Raw genomic sequence first — 25,224 nt, forward strand, 5'->3', positions numbered from 1 at the left:
GATAATTTTAAAAGGATATGTTATGTACAAACTAATTAAAAGTGAATTGGGCCAGGCGCAGTGGCTCACACCTATAATCCCAGCACTTTGGGAGGCTGAAGCGGGTGGATCATCTGAGGTAAGGAATTCGAGACCAGCCTGGTCAACATAGCGTAACTCAGTCTCTATCGAAAAGTACAAAAACTAGCTGAGTGTGGTGGCATGTGCCTGTAGTCCCAGCTACTGGGGAGGCTGAGGTGGGGGAATTGCTTGAACCTGGGAGGCGGAGGTTGCAGTGAGTCGAGATCGGGCCACTGCACTCCAGCCTAGGCGACAGAGTGAGACACTGTCAAAACAAAAAACAAAACAAAACAAAAAGTGAATTGCATATGGTTAATACGATGTTATAGCTTCATAAAAGGAAGTCTTCCCTGGGTGGACAGGTCAGTGTGTGTGTGTGTGTGTGTGTGTGCGCGTGTGTGTGTGTGTGTGTGTGCGCGCGCACGTATGTGTAGTCAATACACTATAATGAATAGTAATAATCTGAACTGACAAAATGTTTATTGCAGCTTTATTTACAATAGTAAAACAAATAACATATATAACCAACACTAGAAAAATAAATTATATGACCATCTAAAATAGTTATATGTTACGATTTTTTAAAAGATAATGTTAAAGTGAAAAATATTAGTGTGCTAACAGATATGTTAAGATGAATTTTTAAAACTGAAATATTCAAAATGTTCACAGTATTTGCCTCTGGGAGATGGAATTATAAAAGACTTTGTTTTTTAAAATATATATAGCCACCAAAACAATTTTAACGTCTACTAACTGTAGACAAAATTTATAAAGAATAAATAATGAGAATATTTTCAAATTGAGTCTAGTTGAGGATACTAATGAAAACTGTATGAACAACTACAAGCATCTAAAACAACTTCAAAATTAAAATATTACAGTGGGAGGTACAATTTCAAAGTGGGAATCAACTTAAGTATCAGTGAAGCCCCCTACTCCCACGCTTCCCAAGGTAATGTCTGAGAAACAAAAATAAAAGAAAAATGAAATCCAATCTAGAGAAAGAAATGACAAAAAACAGACTAAACACAAGGAAAAGTAAGCCAATTATTTTAGGTTAGCACATCTCAGTTTGTTCTATTTTTATTCTGCCTCAATACTATTCACAAACACAACATACCCCCATCATTTACATCTCTCATTTTCTGTAATGATTCTTGGAAGGGATAAACATAATCCCAGAAGAAAAGTGTTTAAGGTTTCAAAATGTACCCCAGATCACAATTTAGGTTACGTCGAGTTTGTCAAATAGGGGCATATAAGCTCTACTTCTCCAAATTTAGTAAAGACATACACTAGGGAATTTATGGTTTGAACTAGAGTTCATTTGGAAAAGTTATCAGAAATTAATCTGTCCCTTTGATAACTTCTCAGCAAAGTATTACTGGTATGACACCATCAAGGAGAGTTTTCTTTATCCTTAGTCTTGGAACAGGCCCCAGTTATGCTCCCATATTTCCCTCTACTACTATTACAACATACATCATTCTTTTCTTACTTCTACCATTTAATGTCTGCTATCAACTAATTTTAAACTGTTTAAGAGTTGTAGAATAAAGGAAGTAAAATGGTATCTATGCAGATAACTGGGCAGGAAAGCTTTCAGGCACTGGAAGAAAGTACACCTTGAAAGGTTAAATACCTGTTATGTTCAAGGAATAAAAACATGGTTTGTGTTGCTGGAGTGAATAAGAAGAGAAGGCAAAGATGAGATCAGAGAGATAATGTAGAGTCGGAACATGCAGGGTCCCATAGGTTGTATTAAGAACTTAGGTTTTTTATTTTTAATGGTCTGGGAAACCACTGGAGGGACTTGAAGAGAGCAGTGATCTGATTTGACTCACAAAGTTTTGGCAATAATATCCTGGCACCTATGTCAAAAGGCTTAAGATCAGAACAAAGAAACTGGCAAGTTACTGCAATAATCCAGGTAATACATGATAGTGGCCTGGACAGAATGGTGACAGCAAGGGTGGTGGGAAGTCGTCGAATTCTGCACCTGTACTGAAAACATAAAAGGCAATAGCTTTGTTTTGAACACGTTCAGTACGAGATGCCCATTAGCATCCAAGTGAAGAGATATTAAGTAGGCAATTAGATATACACTTTCCTAGAGTACACCGAAGAGATCCAAGGTAGATAAACAAATTTACAAATTTGGGAATCATCAGCCTACAGACACAGATAGAGTATCCAAATCAAAAAATCTGAAATGCTCCAAAATCCAAAACATTTTTGAGCACCAGTATGATGCTCAAAGGAAATGCTCATTGGAGCATTTCAGATTTCAATTTTTCAGATTTGGGATGCTCGGCCAGTAAATGTAATGCAAATATTCCAAAATCCCAAAAGCTCAAAATGTGAAACACTTCAGGTTTCAGGTTCCAAGCATTTCAGATAAGGGATATTCAACCTGCAGTATAATTTTGAAAGTCAAGGTGATTAGATAAAATCACCTAGGGTGTGAGTATAAACAGAAAAAAAAGGGAGAGATCCTAAGATTGAGGCCTGGGACATTTTAACACTTTACAGAACATGGAGACTGGGTAGGACCAGAAAGAAATTAAAAAGGGACAGCTAGAAACTGAAGGACGAAAACCATCCAATTATAGTACCATGGAAGCCAAGAGGGGAAAAAAAAAAATGTTACAAGCAACAGAAAAAAAATGTTTCAAGCAACAGAAAGTCATCAATGGGGGAAAAAGAGAAAACAATTAATCAGTATTAATAACAATTAACAAGTATTAATAAAGTACAGTACCATTTTAGCAACGGAACCTGGTTTAGAAACAAAAAACACAGTGGGCAATGCCACCCCATAAAACAAAAAGGCAGCACTGCTCTAGCTGAAGTGGAAGACTGTATCTTCCTGCTTGCTATCATCTAGGTCCTTGGGGAAACACAAAGGGAACACAGAATACACACTGAAAACCACTGTTACAAAGCATCATTTAAAAAGATGTGTTTAAGTTTTAAGGTAATTTACTTCACGTTAATTATAGATATTGGATTTTCACAGTGATTTTTTAGAAAAGTAAGATCAAAAGTAAAAATCCAGTAATTCTAGAGGGATACTATGAACTGTATTATTTAACCTCTCTAAGCCTCACTTGCCTCAACTACTATCATTAAATGAGAATAACACTATATAAACTACATTATTTATTTAAATAATTTAGCACACTACACAAAACATATGAAGAACTCAGTAAAGTTTTTTTTTTTTTTTTTTTTGAGACATTGCCTCGCCCTGTCACCAGGCTGGAGTGCAATGGCGCGATCTTGGCTCACTGCAACCTCCGCCTCCCAGGTTCAAGTGATTCTCCTGCCTCAGCCTGCCAAGTAGCTGGCACTACAGGCATGAACCACCATGCCCAGCTAACTTTTTGTATTTTCAGTAGAAACAGGAATTCATCATGTTGGCCAGGATGGTCTCGATCTCTTGACCTTGTGATTCGCCTGCCTCGGCCTCCCAAAGTGCTGGGATTACAGGCGTGAGCCACCACACCCGGCCAATAAAGGTATTTTTTTTTTCAATTAGCAGATTAAATTATTGCTGGTGAGTCAGTTAGCACACCTAAATACTTGGGTAAACCTTCTTGAAAGGCTCCTAAAACAACTGTAAAATAAAAGACTACTGAACAGAAATACACAAAATAAACAGAGAAAAATCCTGGAAAATATTGATCCTAAAGACCTCCTCAGCAATCCCCTTTGTATTTGTGAAGATGTGCCCAACAATAATGTACAAATTTTACCATGAAAGTCTGCCATACTTGACAAAATAATTTCTTGTAATAGCAGGCCGAGGAATTCCATTCCCCAAATCCTCTCCAGTTTTGAGACTATACTCCTAGTATGTTTCACAGAAGCTGTCTGAATGCCAATTTATCAAAATAATACCCTATAGCGTAAATTTGTATCTATATTTTAAGTGATTCAGCTCTAATTACCATAAAGAAAATTCAAAAAATTTTAAATGTTACCAAATTGAACCATCCTTCACTTCTAAATTTTGAGTAAACATATGTAAAAGGAAGTAATAATGAAATGCTGAAATATGAAAAAATCTGAATTCTATATATGTTCATAAGTTCATACATAAAATTTACATCTTTATTACAGAATAAAAGCATACTTTTTGATACGATATACTTTCAGCTGTGTGAACATCTTCCTGATTTCTCAGTACTTTTTGTGTGTCCATATTGAGAACCTGAAGCTGCTGGATCAGCTCTGCTTGCTGGGCTGTATGTGTACTGTTCTGTTTGTAACGATTCTGCAGCTCCTGCAGTTCCTTCCTGTGCAAAGCAAGCAATAAATAGAGAAAAGTATGGACAAAGATCATCCCAGTTAAATAATTGTGTTCATCTAAGGTTACAGATTGGCATCCTATTTTTCATCTATTATTTGTACTGCAGGCAAACTTATTAATAAAAGAAATAATGACGTATTTAATATTTATCACATACACACAGAAACTATTGATACGACGACTATGACTTTCAAAGCCAGATACATATTAATTTTCTCTTGTAGCTTTATAGTAATAAAAACCATAGATATACATAGTACAACCTTTTATTTAAATTAAGTAAACACTTCAGTTTCAATAATTAACAAGTGGTAAGGTCAACTATAGTTATTAGACAGTTTTGAACAAAGAGTACGTCAACCTTTCATTTTATATTACTATACAGAACTTTAAATATATTAAAAAGAATCCCAAAGGGCAAACTTGTTTTCAAACCAAAGTTCCTTAAAGCACAACTGCCAGTTCTAGTTTGTAACCCCAGGGTCCTGGGCCGGATTCTTTTGACTCCTCTAACTCAGCTTGAAGGAACTGATGAGGTAAAAAAAGTCAGAAAGTCACAAGAAAAATCCAGTCCTTCGAACCTACCCAGGATGAAACTGATAAGCAGGAGGACAAATGAACAGGTGGTGGTAACGATGGCACTAAAAGCCTAGGAGAACTACACCTTTGAGATAGAGGTTTCCAGATTGCTGTGGTTGTGAATCCTGTGGGATACAGATTACATAAACTGGGAATTCTTTTGCATATTTAACTTGAACAGAGAAATATTTATAAAGCACTATTACATCAAAATATACCATAAACAGTAGTCTCTTAGTATCTATGGGAGAATGGTTTCAAGACCCACTTTGAACATAAAAATTTACAGATGCTCAAGTCCCTTATATAAAATGATGCAGTTTTGCATATAATCTATGCACATCCAAATACTTTGTCATCTCTAGATTACTTATAATACCTAACACAAAGTACATGCTATGCAAATAACGTTATACTGTATTGTTTAGGGAATAATGACAAGAAAAAAGTCTGTACACGTTCAGTACAGATGCAACCACTCATTTTTCTTCGCCTGATATTTTCAATCTGTGATTGGTTGAATCTATGGATATGGAATCCATGGATATGAAAGGCTGACTGTACTTATATAATATTTTGAAGATTGTATTTCTTAATGGAACTTTTTTTTACCTATAACTTTAAACTAGTCATTCATTCGCATAAGTCTTAAAAGAAAGAAGGAATAAAAGAGATATGGAGATAGCTGTTGAACATGGATGAAAATTATTATGGGAGCAAGGAGTTCTGCTCCTTAGAGATTTAGAACATTAATGTTCTCAAACCACAACTACAACCCCTGCATCCACACAGATACATGGATATACACCATTTTCCTGTAACAATTCAAAAAACTGAAACATGCAGAAAATAGCAGTCAAAAACGGGGAAGGGGAGAGAAGAGAACCAACAATGGCACCATGCCTTCAGGAAATGTAATACAAGAGGAGGGGAAAAAAGACCCACAGTAATCATGCATGATGATTACTGTCATTTTTCACTAATAACATTAGCAAAAATTATCAAAGGAAATACTCAACAGGGCAGGAGAAAATTCCATCATAGTTATGTTAGCCAGGAGGCTGAAAAAAATGTCACATTTAGAAAGGAGACATGATGAAGATAAAACATATCATCTTTCAATACAGTGTTAAAACACAGCAAATTTATTTATATTCGCATGTTATAAGACATCTGGTATTTCTTAATAAAGCCCGAATCCGTAGCTGGTCTGCATTTAAGGACAATGTACAACAAAATATATGTATCTTTAGTCATAAGAAACACACTAGGCAGGGTGCGAAGGCTCACACCTGTAATCCCAGCACTTTGGAGGCCGAGGCAGGTGGATCGCCTGAGGTAGGTGGATCGCCTGAGGTCAGGAGTTCGAGACCAGCCTGACCAATAGTGAAACCCCATCTCTACTAAAATTACAAAAATTAGCTGGGCGTGGTAGCATGCACCTGTAGTTCCAGCTACTCAGGAGGCTGAGGCAGAGGAATCACTTGAACCTGAGCCGAGATCGCACCACCCCACTCCAATCTGGGTGAGAGAGTCAGACTCCGTCTAAAACACACACACACACACACACACACACACACACACACACACTCTCTCTCTCTCTCTCACTGAAGAGTAGGGAGATGCTCATACTATTATGATGCTTTGCAAATTAAAAATCAACCTGGGAAAAAGCACATTTTTCTCTACCACCTCATTCTATTTTCCGGGCATTCTCTCAATAAGTGGAATTGAAGCATAATCTTATACTATGTAGATATGTTTATTTCTATCTCCCCACACAACCCTCAGAAAAGTACAAGTGATGGTATGTACACCAATGTTGCAAATACAAAAAGCAAGCAAAGTTCACAAAACTCACACATCTGAACCAGCGGAAAGCACTGAATTTGTCTAGACCTTTCCTCATTTGAAAATAAGTAAACAAAAACAGGGCGTGCCAAGATGGCCGACTAGAAACAGCTGTGGTCGGAGGCCCCCCCACCAAGAAGAAGGAAAACAATGAGTGAATCCTGCACTGGCAACTGAGGTATCCAAGTTCTCTCATTGGGACTGACTAGGCAGCTGGCACAAGCCAGAGAGAGCAAGGAAAAGCAGGGTGGTGCGACGGCCCACCTGGGAGCCACACAGGGTAACAGGAGCTCCTACCACCAGCCAAGGGAAATGGTGAGTGATTGACCTACTGAGAGGTGACAGTGTGCTGGCAGCCCTCCCTCACTCTCTGTTAGGTGACACAAGGTGCCAAAAGATGGCGCTGGTTCCGGGTTCTTCTTCACCCAGCACTACGTCGGCCCGCCAAATGAGACCCAATAAAAGAAGGCACCTCCTACTCCTCCCTTCAGGCCCACCCCCCATCCAATCATCAGTGCCCACATAGCCCTGGGGGCTATAAATTACTCCACCCAACAGCTCTCTCTCTCTGTCTCCTGCGCGACCTGACCTCAACTTCTCCAATAGAGATCTCTTGGCCGTACTCGGTGTGGTTTGAGTTTGCCGGTATCCCTTTCATTTGGTGCCGTGACTCGGATCGGGACTCCCCACTTTTAGTGGGATCCCAATCTCTTCTTAGACTCAACCCAAACCCCCGACCGGCCTTCACCCATTCTCCTGTTCGCCAAGCTGCCCGCCCAACACCGGCCTCATCTTGGTAAGTCTTCCCCTCCGGGGTCCACCTCTCTAGGCAGGCAAGAGACCCCACAAAGCATCTCGCCTCAAGCCCCTAAGGCCACGGTAGACCCCAAATAGCAAAACTGGCCCACATATCCCCTAGACAATCAAAGCAAATGGCTCACTTATGGGTCTCTCGATCCTAACATTTCTCCAGGATCTCTACAATTATTGCGAGCGAACAGGAAAATGGGTAGAGATCCCATATATCCATGGATTCTTTCTCCTATGGGATAGACCTAACCTTTGTCTCCCTTGCAAACCGCAGCAACTCCTTGCTGCTCTTAAACCAACCTCTCCCTCTGTCCCTGACTTCGACCCAGCCGACGAACCCCCCCATACCACCACCGTCCACCGCGCCCTCCGGCCGCCACCCAACCGGAAGTCGCCCAGCCTCCCGCTGCCCCCCCACACACACCCTCAACCGCCTATCCCATCAGCCCCGGCCTTCAGCACCCCCACCACTCGCTCAAAGTCACACCCCCCCCTTGCCCCCCTTAGAGAGGTGGCAGGAGCTGAAGGTATTGTCCGAGTCCACGTCCCCTTTTCTATGGCTGACTTTTCGCAAATAGAAAAACGCCTAGGCTCCTACACTTCCAATTCTGCTTTATATATCAAAGAATTCCAATACTTCATCCAAGCTTATAGCCTTACCTTCCATGACATCTGTATGATTCTCTCTAACACCCTCCTCCCCAAGGAGCATAGGCGAGTCTAGGAACAAGCTCGAACTTATGCAAATGAGGTTCATCAAACAACCCCAGCCGTACCGCTAGGAGCACAGGCAGTACCTGAGCATGAGCCCAATTGGGATTATAACACCCAAAATGGAGTATCAGCCTGAGACCATTTCGCTACTTGCATCATAGCCGGTCTACGGAGGGCAGCTCAAAAGTCAGTTAACTTTGAAAAACTTCATGAAGTCATACAGGATAAAAATGAAAACCCATCTGCTTTTCTAGACCGCCTTACACAGGCACTCCAACAATACACCAACATAGATCCCGAAACCCCAGACGGTAGGCAGAGTTTTCCTGATATCAAAGGTAAACTAAAAAAACTGGACAAAGGCCCCCTCACCCCTCAAACCGAGATCTTAGCAACGGCATTTAAGGTGTATCACAATCGAGATGCGAAGGCAAAGAGGCAAAAGTACCAGTTACTGGCACAAGCCCTTCAAGCCTCCCCTCGATCACACGGCCATAGGTTGTCGTCTGCCCATCCATCCCAACGTCAGCCCCCAGGGCCCTGTTTCAAATGCGGAAAGGAAGGGCACTGGGTCCAAGAGTGCCCAAATCCCAGGCCGCCCAACCAGCCATGTCCTAAATGCCACCAATCTGGCCATTGGGGTGTAGACTGCCCCGGCTCCCAAAGGGGGGCCGGGCCGGCCACCATCCCAACTCCCGATCTTCTAGGATTGGCCATTCAAGACTGACGGGACCTTGGGACTTCCTTCCCGACACAAATCATCACCACACAGGAGCCCAGGGTCTCTTTAACAGTGGATGGACGTCCCATCACCTTTCTCCTAGACACCGGAGCTACTTTCTGTTTTAAGGAAATTTTGGGGCACCACTTCCCTCTTTGGATCTCCCATAGTCGGGGTCAGAGGCCAAACCATACGTCCAAGAGCCACTCCTCCCCTCTCCTGCACTTTCTCCGGCCACATCTTTTCCCATCAATTCCTAGTCATGCCACAATGCCCACTCCCTTTGTTAAGAAGAGACATTCTCTCTAAATTTAAAACCTCCATCACCTTCAACCCAATCACCCTCCCGCAATCCACCTCACTCATTGCCTTGGTGGCGAGTTCCATAGATCAAACTCCTGCTCCTACTCGGCCTTCGCTCCCAGCCAGCGTCAACCCTATAGTGTGGGACACCACCACCCCCTCGTTAGCACTCTGTCCTCCCGTACAAATATTCCTTAAAAACCCATACCTCTTCCCCAGCCAACCCCAATATCCTCTCCCTGTCTCCAGCCTGAAAGGATTACAACCAATTATTTTAGACCTCTTAAGAAAAGGGTTCCTCAGGCCAACCCATTCTCCATTTAACACCCCTACTCTAGCAGTAAAAAAACCCAACGGTACGTTCCGCCTATCCAAGACCTCAGCTCTTATCCTCTATTCCTCCTAGTGCCACACATTTCTCAGTCATAGATCTTAAAGATGGCTTTTTCACCATTCCCCTCTCCCCTCAGTCACAAGACCTGTTCGCCTTCACTTGGACTGACCCAGACACTAAACAGTCACAACAGCTCACGTGGACAGTGCTTCCCCAATGGTTCAGAAATAGCCCCCATATCTTTGGTCAAACTCTTGCCTCAGACCTACAAAAATTACACTTTCCCCAGTCCACCCTCCTATAATACGTTAATGACCTCCTCCTATGCAGTCCCTCTCTAACTGTCTCACAAACTGACACCACCTCTCTTCTCAACTTCGTTGCTGACCAAGGCTACCGAGTATCCCCCCAAAAGGTCCAGCTCTCCCTCACTCAAGTCACCTATCTAGGAGTCCTCCTTGCCCATGACTCAAAGGCCATCACCCTAGACCAAAAGTGCTTCATTAGAAGTCTTCCCATCCCAAAAACCAAACAGGAGATACTCTCCTTCTTAGGACTAGCAGGTTACTTTAGAACTTGGATCCCCAACTACTCTTTATTAGCAAAGCCCCTATATTTCTCCCGAGGTACCCCATCCGAGCCTGTAGAGGCCACAGTCAAGCAGCCCTTCCTGTCACTCCAACAGGCACTACTCAAAGCCCCAGCCCTACATCTTCCAGACTTACAACAACCTTTCATTCTATAGGTACACAAGCACAATGGCTTGGCTCTTGGAGTCCTAGGTCAGATGCACGGACCCACCTTTGCGGCAGTTGCATACCTATCCAAACAATTCTGAGAGCGAACTCGGCCCGCAGGGAACTGAGTTTTCTCCTTTCCCTCCTCACTCGTCCGGCCTGGGTTTCCTCCCTTCTCTCGCTCAAAAAATCCTGGTACCAGGTAACCCACGGCCCTCGGCCTTAGAGAGGCCCATCAGTTCTTTCGTTTTGGTGACAACCGGCTCGAAGGCTCTGACTCGCAACACAGCCATCGGCTAATAGGGGATGCCCTATTCAGCCAGCCGCCGTATACATATACCCCTTCCTGTCTCACCATGGGAGGCTCTGCATCCCTGCCGGCCGACTAGACCCCACCGTGCGAGGGTGGGCCCCCTGCCTTCGGGCCCTGGCTGCAGCCTACCTACTACTTCAAGAGTCAAAGAAATTAACGTTTAGGGCAGCTGTTGTCATTACCTCCCCCCATCAACTCAAGGAACTCCTGACCTACAAAAGCCTACAAACCCTTCTCCCTTGCTGCGTACTGTCTCTCCTAGTTTCCTTCCTGCACGATTCCGCTGTAACTTTCCAAACATGTGCACCCCTCAATCCCGCCACCCTCCTGACTGTCTCTCCTTAAACACGAACCCACAAACCCCTCTAAAGCCAGGCACGCCCATACCCCACAACCCTCTCAAAGCTCGCATTTCTAAAACACCCTCCCTTCCTAGTATTCCTAAGGCATAAACTGCCGCCCTCATGCCTGCTCCGAGCCCGCTCTTCTGGCTCTCCGCCTCTTACATCTTCTTCTACAGACCCTCCTCCACCAACAGGCCCCCTTCACAACCCTACTACCTGTTCACCCTCAAAGAAACCTACAACGCTAACCGGAGGTCACACACCAATGTCATCAGTTACACCCGATGCTCCATCGACGCATCCTCAGTAGACCTTCCCCTCCCTAAACTCACCATGATAGATAGTGGTTAGGACCCTTATTTCCACATGTTCCACTTTGCCATTTGCTTTCCACACCAACAATCCCGCAGCGTCTGTAAAACTGAATGGCCCCAAAACTATAGGTGTCCCTGGACCAACTGTGTTATGAATTGGATCACCAAAAAAACAGACAGACAGACCCCATTCATATATTATGTGACCAAAAACAATGCCTCATCTCGAGCAATTCACATCACCGACCCAGCCAACACAATCTGGGGCCAGGCAGCCACAGGGGGAATATACCCAAGCAACGCCTGGTCTTATCCAGCACAAACTATAACCATCACCTGTACCCTAAAAACTGACTCCCAACAGGTTCTAGCCGAAATTAACACACATATTTCTCAAGGAGAGACTGAACTACAATCCCAGCTACATCCACAGGCCGACACAACCTCCTTACAGGCTTCCTGGCTTCTGTTCCTCAATCAGGGATTACTACTATTAAACACCTCTCAGGTCCCCACTTCCGATTGTTTCTTATGCGCAAACATCAACAAACCCCCTCTTGCTGCGGTTCCGCTATCTAGCTCCATAAACACAAGCAACTCCTCCCCCCTGACCACTGGCTTTGTAATCTCCCATGTCCCCCTCCTTGCCAACCTCAGCATCCCTATCCCTACCTGTTACAACACCAGCTACCACCCCCCATCGCCCCACAATGTAACATGCAAACAAACTGTCACCCCTCCCCAACTTTCCAGCTCCAGACAGCCTCTTTTTTTGGTGTAATGGCTCCTTATACAAATCCATTAATTCCTCTATCCCTGGCCCCTGCATACCCACCACACTAGTCCCTCAATTCACATTGCTCTTCTTCTCTGAAGGCCTTCAAGCCTATCAGTTTGATCACCCTAAGCCCAACTCTCCTGAGGACCGTCGGAAAAAGAGAGCAATCTTCCTACCTATCATGCTTGGAATCTCTCTAACAACCTCTCTCATAGGTACAGGACTAAGAGTCACCTCTTTAGGATACAATGTATCCCAATTTTCAGATTTCCAAACCCAGATGCAGACGGCCATTGAGGAAACGGCTCAGTCTCTAGCCGCCCTCCAACGACAAATCACATCTCTAGCTGGTGTCACCCTTCAAAACCGCCACGCCATCAACCTACTCACAGCCGAAAAAGGCAGTACTTGCATCTTCTTACAGGAGAACTGTTGTTATTATATTAATGAGTCCCAAGTAATAGAAACTAGCATTAAAAACCTACATCAGATAAAAGGTAAACTAATGAATGCTAGCACTACTCCCTCCCTTTGGGAAACCCTCAAAACCCCCCTCTTAGCTTGGCTCCTTCCCTTTTTAGGCCCCCTAATGGGTATCCTCGCTTTCTGCGCACTATTCCCCTGCCTCATTAAGTTTATGAAAAACCAAATCTCTTCCATATCTAACCAAACATTTAACCAGCTTCTCCTCAGAAACTACCAACTTTTAGCCACCAGCAGGACAGGACAGATTCCACAGACAGGCTCACAACCTGCTAACCCAAGCCAGTCATGACAACCGCCAACCGATTCCATAAATTTCTCCACAATCTCTGTGCTGAAAGCTGGCTCATAGCCAATCCATCGCTACCCTTCAAATGGATCACAATGTTAGAGGAACCTTCACGGACTTCATACCCCAAGAGGTGTTTACATACGCCGCCACACTACTCGGGCTTATTCTACTGATAGATGCCCCTAACAGTCCTCCCTTTACTCCCCCTCAACGCCCCCACTCAGCAGGAAGTGGCCAGATGAGATACGCCCCTCCACCCACCTCTAAGAGAAACAAAAGGGAGGAATGTTAGGTGACGCAAGGCGCCAAAAGATGGCGCTGGTTGCGGGTTCTTCACCCAGCACTACGTCGGCCTGCCAAATGAGACCCAATAAAAGAAGGCACCTCCTACTCCTCCCTTCAGGCCCGCCCCCCATCCAATCATCAGTGCCCACATAGCCCTGGGGACTATAAATTACTCCACCCAACAGCTCTCTCTCTCTCCTGCGCGACCTGACCTCAACCTCTCCAATAAAGATCTCTTGGCCGTACTCGGTGTGGTTTGAGTTTGTCAGCATCCCTTTCACTCTCAGCGCCCCCTCGGCCTCGGCGCCCACTCTGGCCGTGCGTGAGGAGCACTTCAGCCCGCCGCTGCACTGTGGGAGCCCCTTTCTGGGCTGGCCGAGGCCGGAGCCAGCTCCCTCAGCTTGCGGGGAGGTGTGGAGGGAGAGGCATGGGCGGGAACTGAGGCTGCCTGCAGCGATTGCGGGCCAGCTAGAGTTCCGGGTGGGAGTGGGCTTGGCGGCCCCACACTCGGAGCTGCTGGCCAGCCCCGCCGCCTGGGCAGTGAGGGGCTTAGCACCCAGGCCAGCAGCCGCGGAGAGTGTGCCAGGTCCCCCAGCAGTGCTGGCCCACTGGCGCTGCTCTGGATTTCTTGCCGGGCCTTAGCTGCCTCCCCATGGGGCAGGGCTCAGGACCTGCAGCCCACAAGCCTGAGCCTCCCCTGCCCTCCCCCCACTACCCCCCACCCTCCCCCCACTACCCCCGCCGTGGGCTCCTGTGCAGCCCAAGCCTCCCCCAAGAGCGCAGCCCTCTGCTCCACAGCACCTGGTCCCATCGACCGCCCAAGGGCTGAGGAGTGCTGGCCCAGAGCGCGGGACTGGCAGGCAGCTCCACCTGCGGCCCCGGTGGGAGATCCACTGGGTGAAGCCAGCTGGGCTCCTGAGTCTAGAGGGTACTTGGAGAACCTTTATGTCTAGCTAAGGGATTGTAAATACACCAATCAGCACTCTGTATCTAGCTCAAGGTTTGTGAACACACCAATCAGCACCCTGTGTCTAGCTCAGGGTTTGTGGATGCACCAATCAGCACTCGTATTTAGCTAATCTAGTGGGGACTTGGAGAACTTTTGTGTCCAGCTCAGGGATTGTAAACACACCAATCAGCACCCTGTAAAACAATCAGCTCTCTGTAAAACAGACCAATCGGCTCTCTGTAAAATGGACCAATCAGCAGGATGTGGGTGGGGCCAGATAAGAGAATAAAAGCAGGCTGCCGGAGCCAGCAGTGGCAACCCCCTCGGGTCCCCTTCCACACTGTGGAAGCTTTGTTCTTTTGCTCCGTAATAAGTCTTGCTGCTGCTCACTCTGAGTCCACACTGCCTTTATGAGCTGTAACACTCACTGCGAAGGTCTGCAGCTTCACTCGTGAAGCCAGCGAGACCACGAATCCACCAAAAGGAAGAAATTCCGAACACATCTGAACATCAGAAGGAACAAACTCTGGACACGCCGCCTTTAAGAATTGTAACACTCACCACAAAGGTCCGCGGCTTCATTCTTGAAGTCAGTGAGACCAAGAACCCACCAATTCTGGACACACTACCCTGCCTGAGAAACCATGCTTTTTCCATGGATCCATGCTACCCACAAATCAGGAGAGCCCCCCATGAGCCCATGCCACCAGGGCCTTGGGTCCCAAGTGCAGAGCTGTCCAGATTCTCGGCAGCCTCTTGGTGGCCTCTCAGCAGCCAATGGGTTAGCGACTACCTATGGCTACCGACTTCCTCGTGGAAGGGGTGGCCATCATCACTGCCCTGCCTGCTGCCTAAGATGCCTGAGTTCCTGGGGAATAGGGGCAAGGGGTGGCAGCCATCACTGCAGCTCCAGTCTGCCAATTTTCCCCTGCTAGTGCCAGGAAGACTAGATGGTTTGGACCCAGATGGAATTCCCCACAGCACTCACAATGGCTATGGCTATTGCAGATCATGGCCCGACTGCCTCTTTAGGTGGAACCCTAACCCATCATTCCTCACTGGGTGGGGCCTTCCTGCAGGAATTTCAGCAACTGCAGCCAGGGGTTTAGGGACAGAACTCTGATGTCCCTGGGACTGAGCCTCTAGTGGGAGAGGCAGCCACAGTATTCACAGAATAGTAGACTTAGACTTTCCCCCTGCCAGCTCTGAGGAATCCAGGCAGTCCAGAGGATGGGGATTCCCCACAGCACAGAGTACCTGCTCCGCCAAGGGGCAGCTAGAATGCATCATTAAGCAGGTCCCAGATCCCCTGCCTCCGGACTGGGTGAGACCCCCAACAGGGGTCGCCAGACACCTTATACAGGAGCATTCCTGTTGGCATCAGGTTGGTGCCCCTCTGGGATGAAGATCCCAGCCAGAGGAAGTAGCAGGCAGCCATCTTTGCTATTCTGCATCTTCCACTGGTTATACCTGCTGGTGCAGAAGGGACCCAAGTGAATAGGGTCTGGAGTGACCCCCAGCAAACCACAGCAGCCCTACAGAAGAGGGGCCTGAATGTTAAAAGAAAAACAAACAGAAAGCAACAATAACAGCATAACAAAAAGGTCCTCGTAAACTGAAAGATCAAAACTAGATAAACTCACTAAGATGAGAAAGAATCAAGGAAAAAACAATGAAAACTCAAAAAGCCAAAGTGCCTCTTCTCCATATGATCATAATACCTCTCCAGGAAGAGCACAGAACTGGGCGGAGGTGGAGATGGATGAACCGACACAAGTAGGCCTCAGAAGGTGGGTAACAACGAACTTAGCTGAGCTAAAGGAGCATGTTCTAACCCAATACAAAGAAGCTAAGAACCATGATAAAACATTACAGGAGCTGTTAACCAGAATAGTTTGAAAGGAACATAACCTAATGGAGTTGAAAAACACAACCTGAGAACATCGCAATGCAACTACAAGTATCAACAGCCAAATTGACCAAGCAGAGGAAAGAATTTCAGAGCTTAAAGACTATCTTGCTGAAATAAGACAGGCAGACAAGATGAGAGAAAAAAGAATGAAAAGAAACAAACAAAACCTCCATGAACTTTGGGATTATGTAAAAAGACCGAACCTATGACTGACTGGGATACCTGAAAGAGATAGGGAGAATAGAACCAAGGTGGAAAACATACTTCAGGATATCATCTAGGAAAACCTCCCTAACCTAATAAGACAGGCCAACATTCAAATTCATGAAATCCAAAGAACCCCAGTAAGATACTCCATGAGAAGATCAGCCCTAAGACACATAATCATCAAATTCACCAAGGTCAAAATGAAGGGAAAAAAATGTTAACAGCAGCCAGAGAGAAAGGGGAGGTCACCTACAAAGGGAAAACCATTAGACTAACAGCAAACTTCTCAGCAGAAACCCTAAAGCAAGAAGAGATTGGGGGCCAATATTCAATATTCTTAAAGAAAAGGATTTCCAACCCAGAATTTCATATTCAATCAAACTAAGCTTCATAAGCTAAGGAAAAATAAAATCCTTTTCAGAGAAGCAAATGCTGAGGGAATTAGTCACCACCAGGCCTACCTTGCAAGAGCTCCTGAAGGAAGCACTAAATATAGAAAGGAAAAACCACTACTAGCCACTGCAAAAACACACTGAAGTACAAAGACCAATGACACTATAAAGCAACTACATCACCAAGTCTGAAAAATAACCAGCTACCATCATAACAGGATCAAATTCACAGACAACAATATTAACCTTAAATGTAAATGGGCTAAATGCCCCAATTAAAAGACACAGAATGGTAAGCTGGATAAAGAGTCAAGACTCATCAATGTGCTGGATTTAAGAGACCCACCTCATGTGCAAAGACACACATAGGCTCAAAATAAAGGAATGGAGGAAAATATACCAAGCAAATGGAAAACAGAAAAAAGCAGGGGCTGCAATCCTAGTTTCTGACAAAATAGACTTTAAACCAACAGGGATCAAAAAAGACAAAGAGGGGCATCACATAATGGTAAAGGGTTCAATTCAATGAGAACTGCTAAGTATCCTAAATATATATACACCTAATACATGAGCACACAGATTCATAAAACAAGTTCTTAGAGACCTACAAAGACACACTCCCACACAATAATAGTGGGAGACTTTTAACACCCCACTGTCAATATCAGACAGATCACCAAGACAAAATTAACAAGGATATTCAGGACGGGAACTCAGCTCTGGATCAAGTGGACCTGATAAATATCTACAGAACTCTCCACCGAAAAACAACGGAATATATATTCTTCTTGGTGACACATAGCACTTACTCTAAAATCGATCATGTACTTGGGAGTAAAACACTCCTCAGCAAATACAAATCAGAACAGTCTCTCTGAAATCAGAACAGTCTCTCAGAAAACAGCAGAATCAAATTATAACTCAAGATAAAGAAACCCACTCAAACCACAGAACTACATGGAAATTGAACAACCTGTTCCTGAATGACCCCTGGGTAAATAGTGAAATTGAGGCAGAAATCAATTGTTCTTTGAAACCAATGATAACAAAGAGACAACACACAGAGTCTCTGGGATCCAGCTAAAGCAGTGTTAAGAGGGAAATTTATAGCACTAACTGCCCACATCAAAAAACTAGAAAAATCTCAAGTTGACACCCTAACATCAAAACTAAAAGAAATAGAGAACCAAGAGCAAATAAACCACAACACTAGCAGAGGAAAAGAAATAACCAAGATCAGAACAGAACTGAAGGAGATACAGACATGAAAAACCCTTCCAAAAAAAATCAATGAACCCAGAAGCCGGTTTGTTGAAAAAAATAATAAAATGGATAGATTGCAAGCTAGACTAATAAGAAAAAAGAATCAAATAGATACACCAAAAAACTGACAAAGGGGATATCACCACTGACCCCATAGAAATACAAACAACCTTCAGATAATACTATAAATACCGCTATGCAAATAAACTAGAAAATCCAGAAGAAACAGATAAATTCCTAGACACATACACCCTCCCAAAACCGAACCAAGGAGAAGTTGAATCCCTGAATAGACCAATAACAAGTTCTGAAGGGGCAGTAACAAATACCCTACCAGCCAAAAAAGAGCCCATGACTGATGGATTTACAGCTGAATTCTATCAGAGGTGAAAGAGGAGCTAGTACCATTCCTTCTGAAACTATTCCAAACAATTGAAAAGGAGGGTCTGCTCCCTAATTCATTTTATGAGGTCAGTATCATCCTGATACCAAACCCTGAGAGATACAACAACAAAAATGAAAACTTCAGGCCAATATCCCTGAACATGGATGCAAAATCCTCAAAAATTAGCGCGGTATACTGGAAGCGCCTGTAATCTCAGCTACTCCGGAGGCTAAGGCAGGAGAAGTGCTTGAACCTGGGAGGTGGAGGTTGCAGTGAGCCAAGGTCACGCCATTGCACTCCAGCCTGGGCAACAAGAGCGAAACTCTGTCTCAAACAAACAAACAAACAAACAAAATCCTCAATAAAATACTGACAAACTGAATACAGCAGCACATTCAAAAAGCTTATCCACCATGATCAAGTCAGTTTCATCCCCAGGATGCAAGGCTGGTTCAACATACACAAATCAATCAATCTAATTCATCACATAAACAGAACTAAAGACAAAAAACACATGATTATCTCAATAGACACAGAAAAGGCCTTCGATAAAATTCAACATCCCTTCATGTTAAAAACGCTCAATAAACTAGGTATTGATGGAACATACCTCAAAATAATAAGAGCCATTTATGACAAACCCACAGCCAATATCATACTGAATGGGCAAAAGCTGGAAGCATTTCCCTTGAAAACTAGCACAAGACAAGGATGCTCTCTCTCACCACTTCTATTCAACATAGTATTGGAAGGTCTGGCCAGGGCAGTCAGGCAAGACAAAGAAACAATGGGTATTCAGATGGGAAGAGAGGAAGTAAAACTGTCTCTGTTTGCAGATGACATGATTCTATATCTAGAAAACCCCATCGTCACAGCCCAAAAGCTTTCTAAGCTGATATGCAACTTCAGCAAAGTCTCAGGATACAAAAATCACAAGCATTCCCATACACCAACAATAGACAAGCAGAGAGCCCAATCATGAACGAACTCCCATTCACAAATGCTACGAAAAGAAGAAAATGCCTAGGAATACAGCTAACAAGAGAAGTGAAGGAGTGAAGGACCTCTTCAAGGAGAACTACAAACCAATGCTCTAGGAAATAAGAGAGAGCAAAAACAAATGAAAAATCATTCCATGCTCATGGATAGAAAGAATCAATATCATGAAAATGGCCATACTGCCCAAAGTAATTTACAGATTCAATGCTATTCCCATTAAACTACCATTAACATTCTTCACAGACTTAGAAAAAACTAAGTTAAAATTCATATGGAACCAAAAAAGAGCCTGTATAGCCAAGACAATCCTAAGCAAAAAAAACAAAGCCAGTGGCATCACACTTACCCGACTTCAAACGATACTACAGGGCAACAGTAATCAAAACAACATGGTACTGGTACAAAAACAGACACATGAACCAATAGAACAGAACAGAGATCTCAGAAATAAGACCGCACATCTACAACCATCTGATCTTTGACAAACCTGACATGGGGAAAGGATTCTCTATTTAATAAATGCTGCTGGGAAAACCATTGTGGAAGACAGTGTGGCGATTCCATGCTGCTGGGAAAACTGGCTAGCCATAAGCAGAAAACTGAAACTGGACCCCTTCCTTATGTCTTATACAAAAATTAATTCAAGATAGGTTAAAGACTCATTAAATGTAAAACCCAAAAGTATAAAAATCTTAGATGGAAATCTAGGCAAACCATTCAGGATACAGGCCCGGGCAAAGATTTCATGACAAAAACATCAAAAGCAATTGCAACAAAAGCAAAAATGGACAAATGCTATCTAATTAAACTAAAGAGCGTCTGCACAACAAAAGAAACTAGCATCAAGTGAACAGGCAACCTACAGAATGGGAGAAAATTTTTGCAATCTATCCATCTGACAAAGGCCTAATATCCAGAATCTGCAAGGAACTTAAACAAATTTACAAGAAAAAAACAACCCCATCAAAAAGTGGGCAAAGGATATGAACAGACACTTCTCAAAAGAAGACATTTATGATGCCAACAAACATATCAAAAAAAGCTCAACATCACTGATCATCAGAGAAATGCAAATCAAAACCACAATAAGATACCATCTCACACCAGTCAGAATGGATATTATTAAGAAATCAGCCAGGCACGGTGTCTCACTCCTGTAATCCCAGCACTTTGGGAGGCTGAGGTGGGTAGATCACAAGGTCAAGAGATCGAGACCATCCTGGCCAACATGGTGAAACCTTATCTCTACTAAAAATACAAAAACTAGCTGGGCATGGTGGCACACACCTGTAGTCCCAGCTACTCGGGAGGCTGAGGCAGTAGAATTGCTTGAACTGGGGAGGCATAAGTTGCAGTGAGCTGAGATCACTCCACTGCACTCCAGCCTGGCAACAGAGCGAGACTCGGTCTCAAAAAAAAAAAAAAAGTCAAGGAACAACAGATTCTGGCAAGGCTGTGGAGAAATAGGAACGCTTTTACACTGTTGGTGGAAATGTATATTAGTGCAACCATTGTGGAAGACAGTGTGGCGATTCCTCAAAGACCTAGAACCAGAAACACCATTTGACCCAGCAATCCCATTACTGGGTATATATACCCAAAATAATATAAATCATTCTATTATAAAGATACATACACGTGTTATGTTCATTGCAGCACTATTCACAATAGCAAAGACATTGAATCAACCCAAATGCCCATCAAAGATAGACTGGATAAAGAAAACGTGGTACATATACAACATGGAATATGATGCAGCCATAAAAAGGAACGAGATCATGTCCTTTGCAGGGACATGGATGGAGCTGGAAGCCATTATCGTCAGCAAACTAACGCAGGAACACAAAACCAAACACTGCATGTAGTGGGAGCTGAACAATGAGAAGACACGGATACAGGTAGGGGAACAGTACACACTGGGGCCTGTCAGTGGGGAGGGTGGTGTGCAGGGGGGAGGTAGAACATCAGGATAAATAGCTAATATATGTGGGGCTTAATACCTAGGTGATAGATTGATAGGTGCTGCAAACCACCATGGCACATATTTACCTATGTAACAAACCTGCACATCCTGCAAGTGTATCCTGGAACTTGAAACAAAATTAAATTTTTTAAAAAAAGAAAAACAGGACAACTAAAAGGAATGGGGGTAATAAAATTAAGAAAAATGAAATGTAATTGTGAATACTCAGAGGAAGACTACACCTCTCAGTAGGAGTAACATAAGAACTTAGAAGAAAAGTGAAGAAAAAGTACAAAAAAATAAGCCATTATGCCACTGTGAAATACCAATAGAAAGCCAAGATGTAAGGACATCTCTGTGAGGGCAGGAACTTTTTTTGTTGACTGCTATAAACAGAGCACCTAGGACAGTTCCTGTCTCTTATTAAATATTTATTGTTGTATGGGACACATCTTATGCATCTTTTGAGATTCAACCTCAGCTAGCTACTAGAATTTTAAGTCCATTTCTCTGCCTCAGCCTACTAATTGCTACATCAGCCTGCCAAATATATACAGTTCAAATGACTCCATCAAGTGAGGATAACCAGCTGCATGCCTAGAGTCTTTTTCTCCGTTTACCATTTCCAGACTGGGATAAACAATGCTACTATACAGGGGATGGTATGAACAACAAACTGGAAGACAAAACACAAAAGGAAACCAGAGAGATAATTTATCTTCTTCCATCTGACGGCTTGCTCTAGGGCACGGTTTCTCAGTTCTTGGGTGGCTAAGTCAGTGACCTGATGTCTTCATGGTTTATCATGAAGCAATGGCCAGAACAACAATGCATTACCTCGAATTACTTTTTATCCTTCCCTGCCTCAGATTCTTGTTCTTTTGCCCACTCTATACTGGAAGTGAATCTCCCAAGTAATCAGTATGTAATCCCTGACTCAGGCTCTGTTTACTAGGCTATGTGAAAACAGTTGTTGAATGAATGAAATGAAAAAGATAATAAAAAAGGATAGATACAAAGAAAAAAAATGCCACCATAGCTTTAAATGCATAATGAGAGTAGTTATAAGCAAAATCAAAGTTATGGAACATAAAATTGTTAGGTTCGAACTTGAGAAGTTCCTCTAGATACAGATCAAAGGGAATTAAGGAAAATCTAGGTTAGCTGAAAGAGAAGATACTGAGAACCAGCAATACTTCTTCCCACCTCATGAAGGATGTTAAGTTCTGTAGAATATATTGTACTGCTGAAATATAAATCTAATAATCTTTCAGTTACTAGTGATTGTTTTAGTCCATTTTTGTTACTTATAACAGAATCCCTAAAACTGGGTAATTTATAAAGAAAAAGGAACTTATTTCTTACAATTATTCTTACAGAAGTCCAAGGTTGAAGGGTTCCATCTGCTGAGGGCCTTCTTCCTCGTGGGGACTCTATGCAGAGTCCTGAGGCAGTGCCAGATATCACACGGTGAAAAGGCTGAGCATACTAGCTCAGGTCTCTCTTCCTCTTATAAGGCCAACAGTCGCATTCCCATAATAACCCATTAATACCTGAGTGGATTAATTCATTCATGAGAATTGGATTAATTCATTCATGAGGGCAGAGTCCTCATGACCCAACGGCCTCTTAAAGGCCCAATGTCCCACTTCTGCCACACTGAGGACTAAATTTCAACATGAACTTTGGATGGGACAAATATTCAAACCATAGCAGTGATGCTGTCTCAGGAGTTGAGTAGGCCATATGATTAAATTAGGAATATCCCTTTAAAGACCAGGTTTGATAGGAAACACTAACAGAGGGTTTCGAGCAGCTGCTCTACATAATTCTGCAGAAAACAAAACAAAACAAAAAACCTGACACCTTCCAAAAACAAAGATCTATGGCTTGTTCACATTACATTTGCTTTTCTCTATTCTAAGAACCAAACTGGAGCATCAGACTGTAGTGGAAATAGGCTATTCTCCTGGAAAAAGGTGAAAAGCAAAGGCAAATCAAACAATGTCTCCTTTAAAACATTTGCAAAGACTCTCATTTCACTGGCCAAAATAAGTCACATGGCTAAATTGGATGCCAACGGGGCAGAAAAGCATATGGTAGCAATAGGGAGGGCCCTGGTAAAAATGGGCCCATGAGATGAATCAAAACAAACAGGATGGAATGAACAAATCAAGAGTAAAAAGTTTAGTGATGAACACTGAAGTACTATATAGAATTATGCCTAAACATCTGTGTTCACGGTGGTTATACAAGAGAAGATAAATGCTGTAATTCTTAAGATACAAATTGGGGGGAGTCAAAATGGTTGAATTTATGTGCTCATTTCCAGAGTATACAGAGCAGAGTGCCAAAATCAACTAGAGATGAAATGTAGTTTTAAAAAAAAAATAACATGAATCGCCAAGGTTTTTCATATCAGTTTGTTCTTAGTTTTAGAAAGATAGTGTTCCTTATAGAGAAAAAATAATTATCTAAGATGTAATAATCTCCTCAATTTCACATCAGACAGCCTTATTGTTTCATCATATGAAAAAAAACCCTAAAATTATTAGTTACCAAAAGAACATGTGCAATATAGTCCCTTTTATTTAAAAACGTCTGTCTACCCAATCTTCAATTTATAAATAGGGACTGAGAAAAATCTAGAACAATGCTCACAAAATTTTATGGCTGTTATTTCTCTAGGGATGCATTTTTAGTCCAACGTTTTTTTCTCTTACCTTCTTCGTAGTTTTCTGTACTGCATGTATTTATTTGTATATAATTCACGTTTATCATTTATACTGAAATAACTATAGCACAGTTCACAGTAAAAACAAAACAACTTATTTTTATCCACCAAAAAAGCTGTACAGTAAAACTATATGCAATAAAAGAAAAATCATTTGAAAACTACATGGGAAGGAAAAATTACATTTAAACTAGTAACAAGAAATATGAAAGAGCTAGGAATAAATTTAATGAGAAATGTTCAAAATCTGTATGAGGAAAGACACAGAGGCAGACTGAAACAAATGGAATGACACACCACTCTGGGACAAGAAGACTGAACATCATAAAGATGTCAATTCTTCTTAGATTATTGTAAATTTTATGTGCTAATAACATACCAAAGAAAAAATAAGCAAGTTTACTCTAAAGTTCATATGCAAAAACTAACAGGGAATAATGGCCAGAAAAGTTATGAAAAAGAGTAGTAACTGAGAATGGGCCAATCTTCATCATCTCTACTCTGCTTAGCCTAAGAGCCCAGCCTCTCTACAGACTAGTTATACTGCTCCTTGTTCTCTGGCTGTGACTGAATTTCATCAGTTGGAGGCACTAGCTGGTGATTCCAGGGTAAAGGAGAAAGAGGTCCGGATATTTATTTACCCAGCTCACTCTCTGCTGAGCCACAGTTTGATAGTGCCTGTGATCCTCTGTCTAAGGTTATTGGTCTTATTGGGCAGCTTCTGTCACAGGATACTAATTCTTGTCCCTTCTGGCTAAGGGTGGTAATGGTTTCCTGTTGTTGATAATCCATGGTCAGTATTTTCTGAATCTAATATCTATTCAGACAGAACTGGTATCTTTATCATAGTGAGTCTTCCAAACCATGAACTTTGTTATTTCCCTGAATATATTACACCTTCTATTTTTCTCAACATTTGTAGAATTCTCTGAATAGAGGTAATACACATTTTTCATTATATTTGCTCTTCATACCTCCAGTAATATTGTAAATTCTAAAGTTCATTTCCTAATATGTTTTGCTGGTATAAAAAATGCAATTAAGTTTTATATACTGACCATGTATCCACCAAGCATGATAAACTTTTTAGTTTAAACTATATATAAATTATTTTGGGTTCTCTATGTGAATTAATCATGTTTTACCAAATAACTAGGATTTCTGCTTTCATTTCTAGGTCTTAT

General features: G+C 42.7%; 2 protein-coding genes across 7 annotated transcripts in view; one reads left to right on the top strand and one right to left on the bottom strand.

Moving 5' to 3' along the window:
• Window positions 1-25,224, bottom strand: part of CNTLN (centlein) — a 369,272-nt gene that overhangs the window by 206,514 nt on the left and 137,534 nt on the right. For 4 of the 6 annotated variants that reach the window (XM_055294179.2, XM_055294183.2, XM_063609088.1 and 1 more), the window contains exon 7: window positions 4,202-4,364. In XM_055294179.2, coding sequence (XP_055150154.1) covers window positions 4,202-4,364 — 163 coding nt within the window. The remainder of the gene's footprint in view (window positions 1-4,201; window positions 4,365-25,224) is intronic. The other 2 variants (XM_055294182.2, XM_055294180.2) reach the window with 1 other exon arrangement.
• On the top strand, window positions 12,086-13,151 carry LOC134731386 (ERV-BabFcenv provirus ancestral Env polyprotein-like). Its single transcript, XM_063609247.1, has 2 exons — window positions 12,086-12,580; window positions 12,859-13,151. The coding sequence occupies exons 1-2, from the start codon at window positions 12,358-12,360 to the stop codon at window positions 12,933-12,935; spliced, it is 300 nt and encodes a 99-aa protein (XP_063465317.1). The 5' UTR covers window positions 12,086-12,357; the 3' UTR covers window positions 12,936-13,151.

The sequence above is a fragment of the Symphalangus syndactylus genome, chromosome 9, assembly GCF_028878055.3.
Source record: "Symphalangus syndactylus isolate Jambi chromosome 9, NHGRI_mSymSyn1-v2.1_pri, whole genome shotgun sequence".
NCBI lineage: Eukaryota > Metazoa > Chordata > Mammalia > Primates > Hylobatidae > Symphalangus > Symphalangus syndactylus.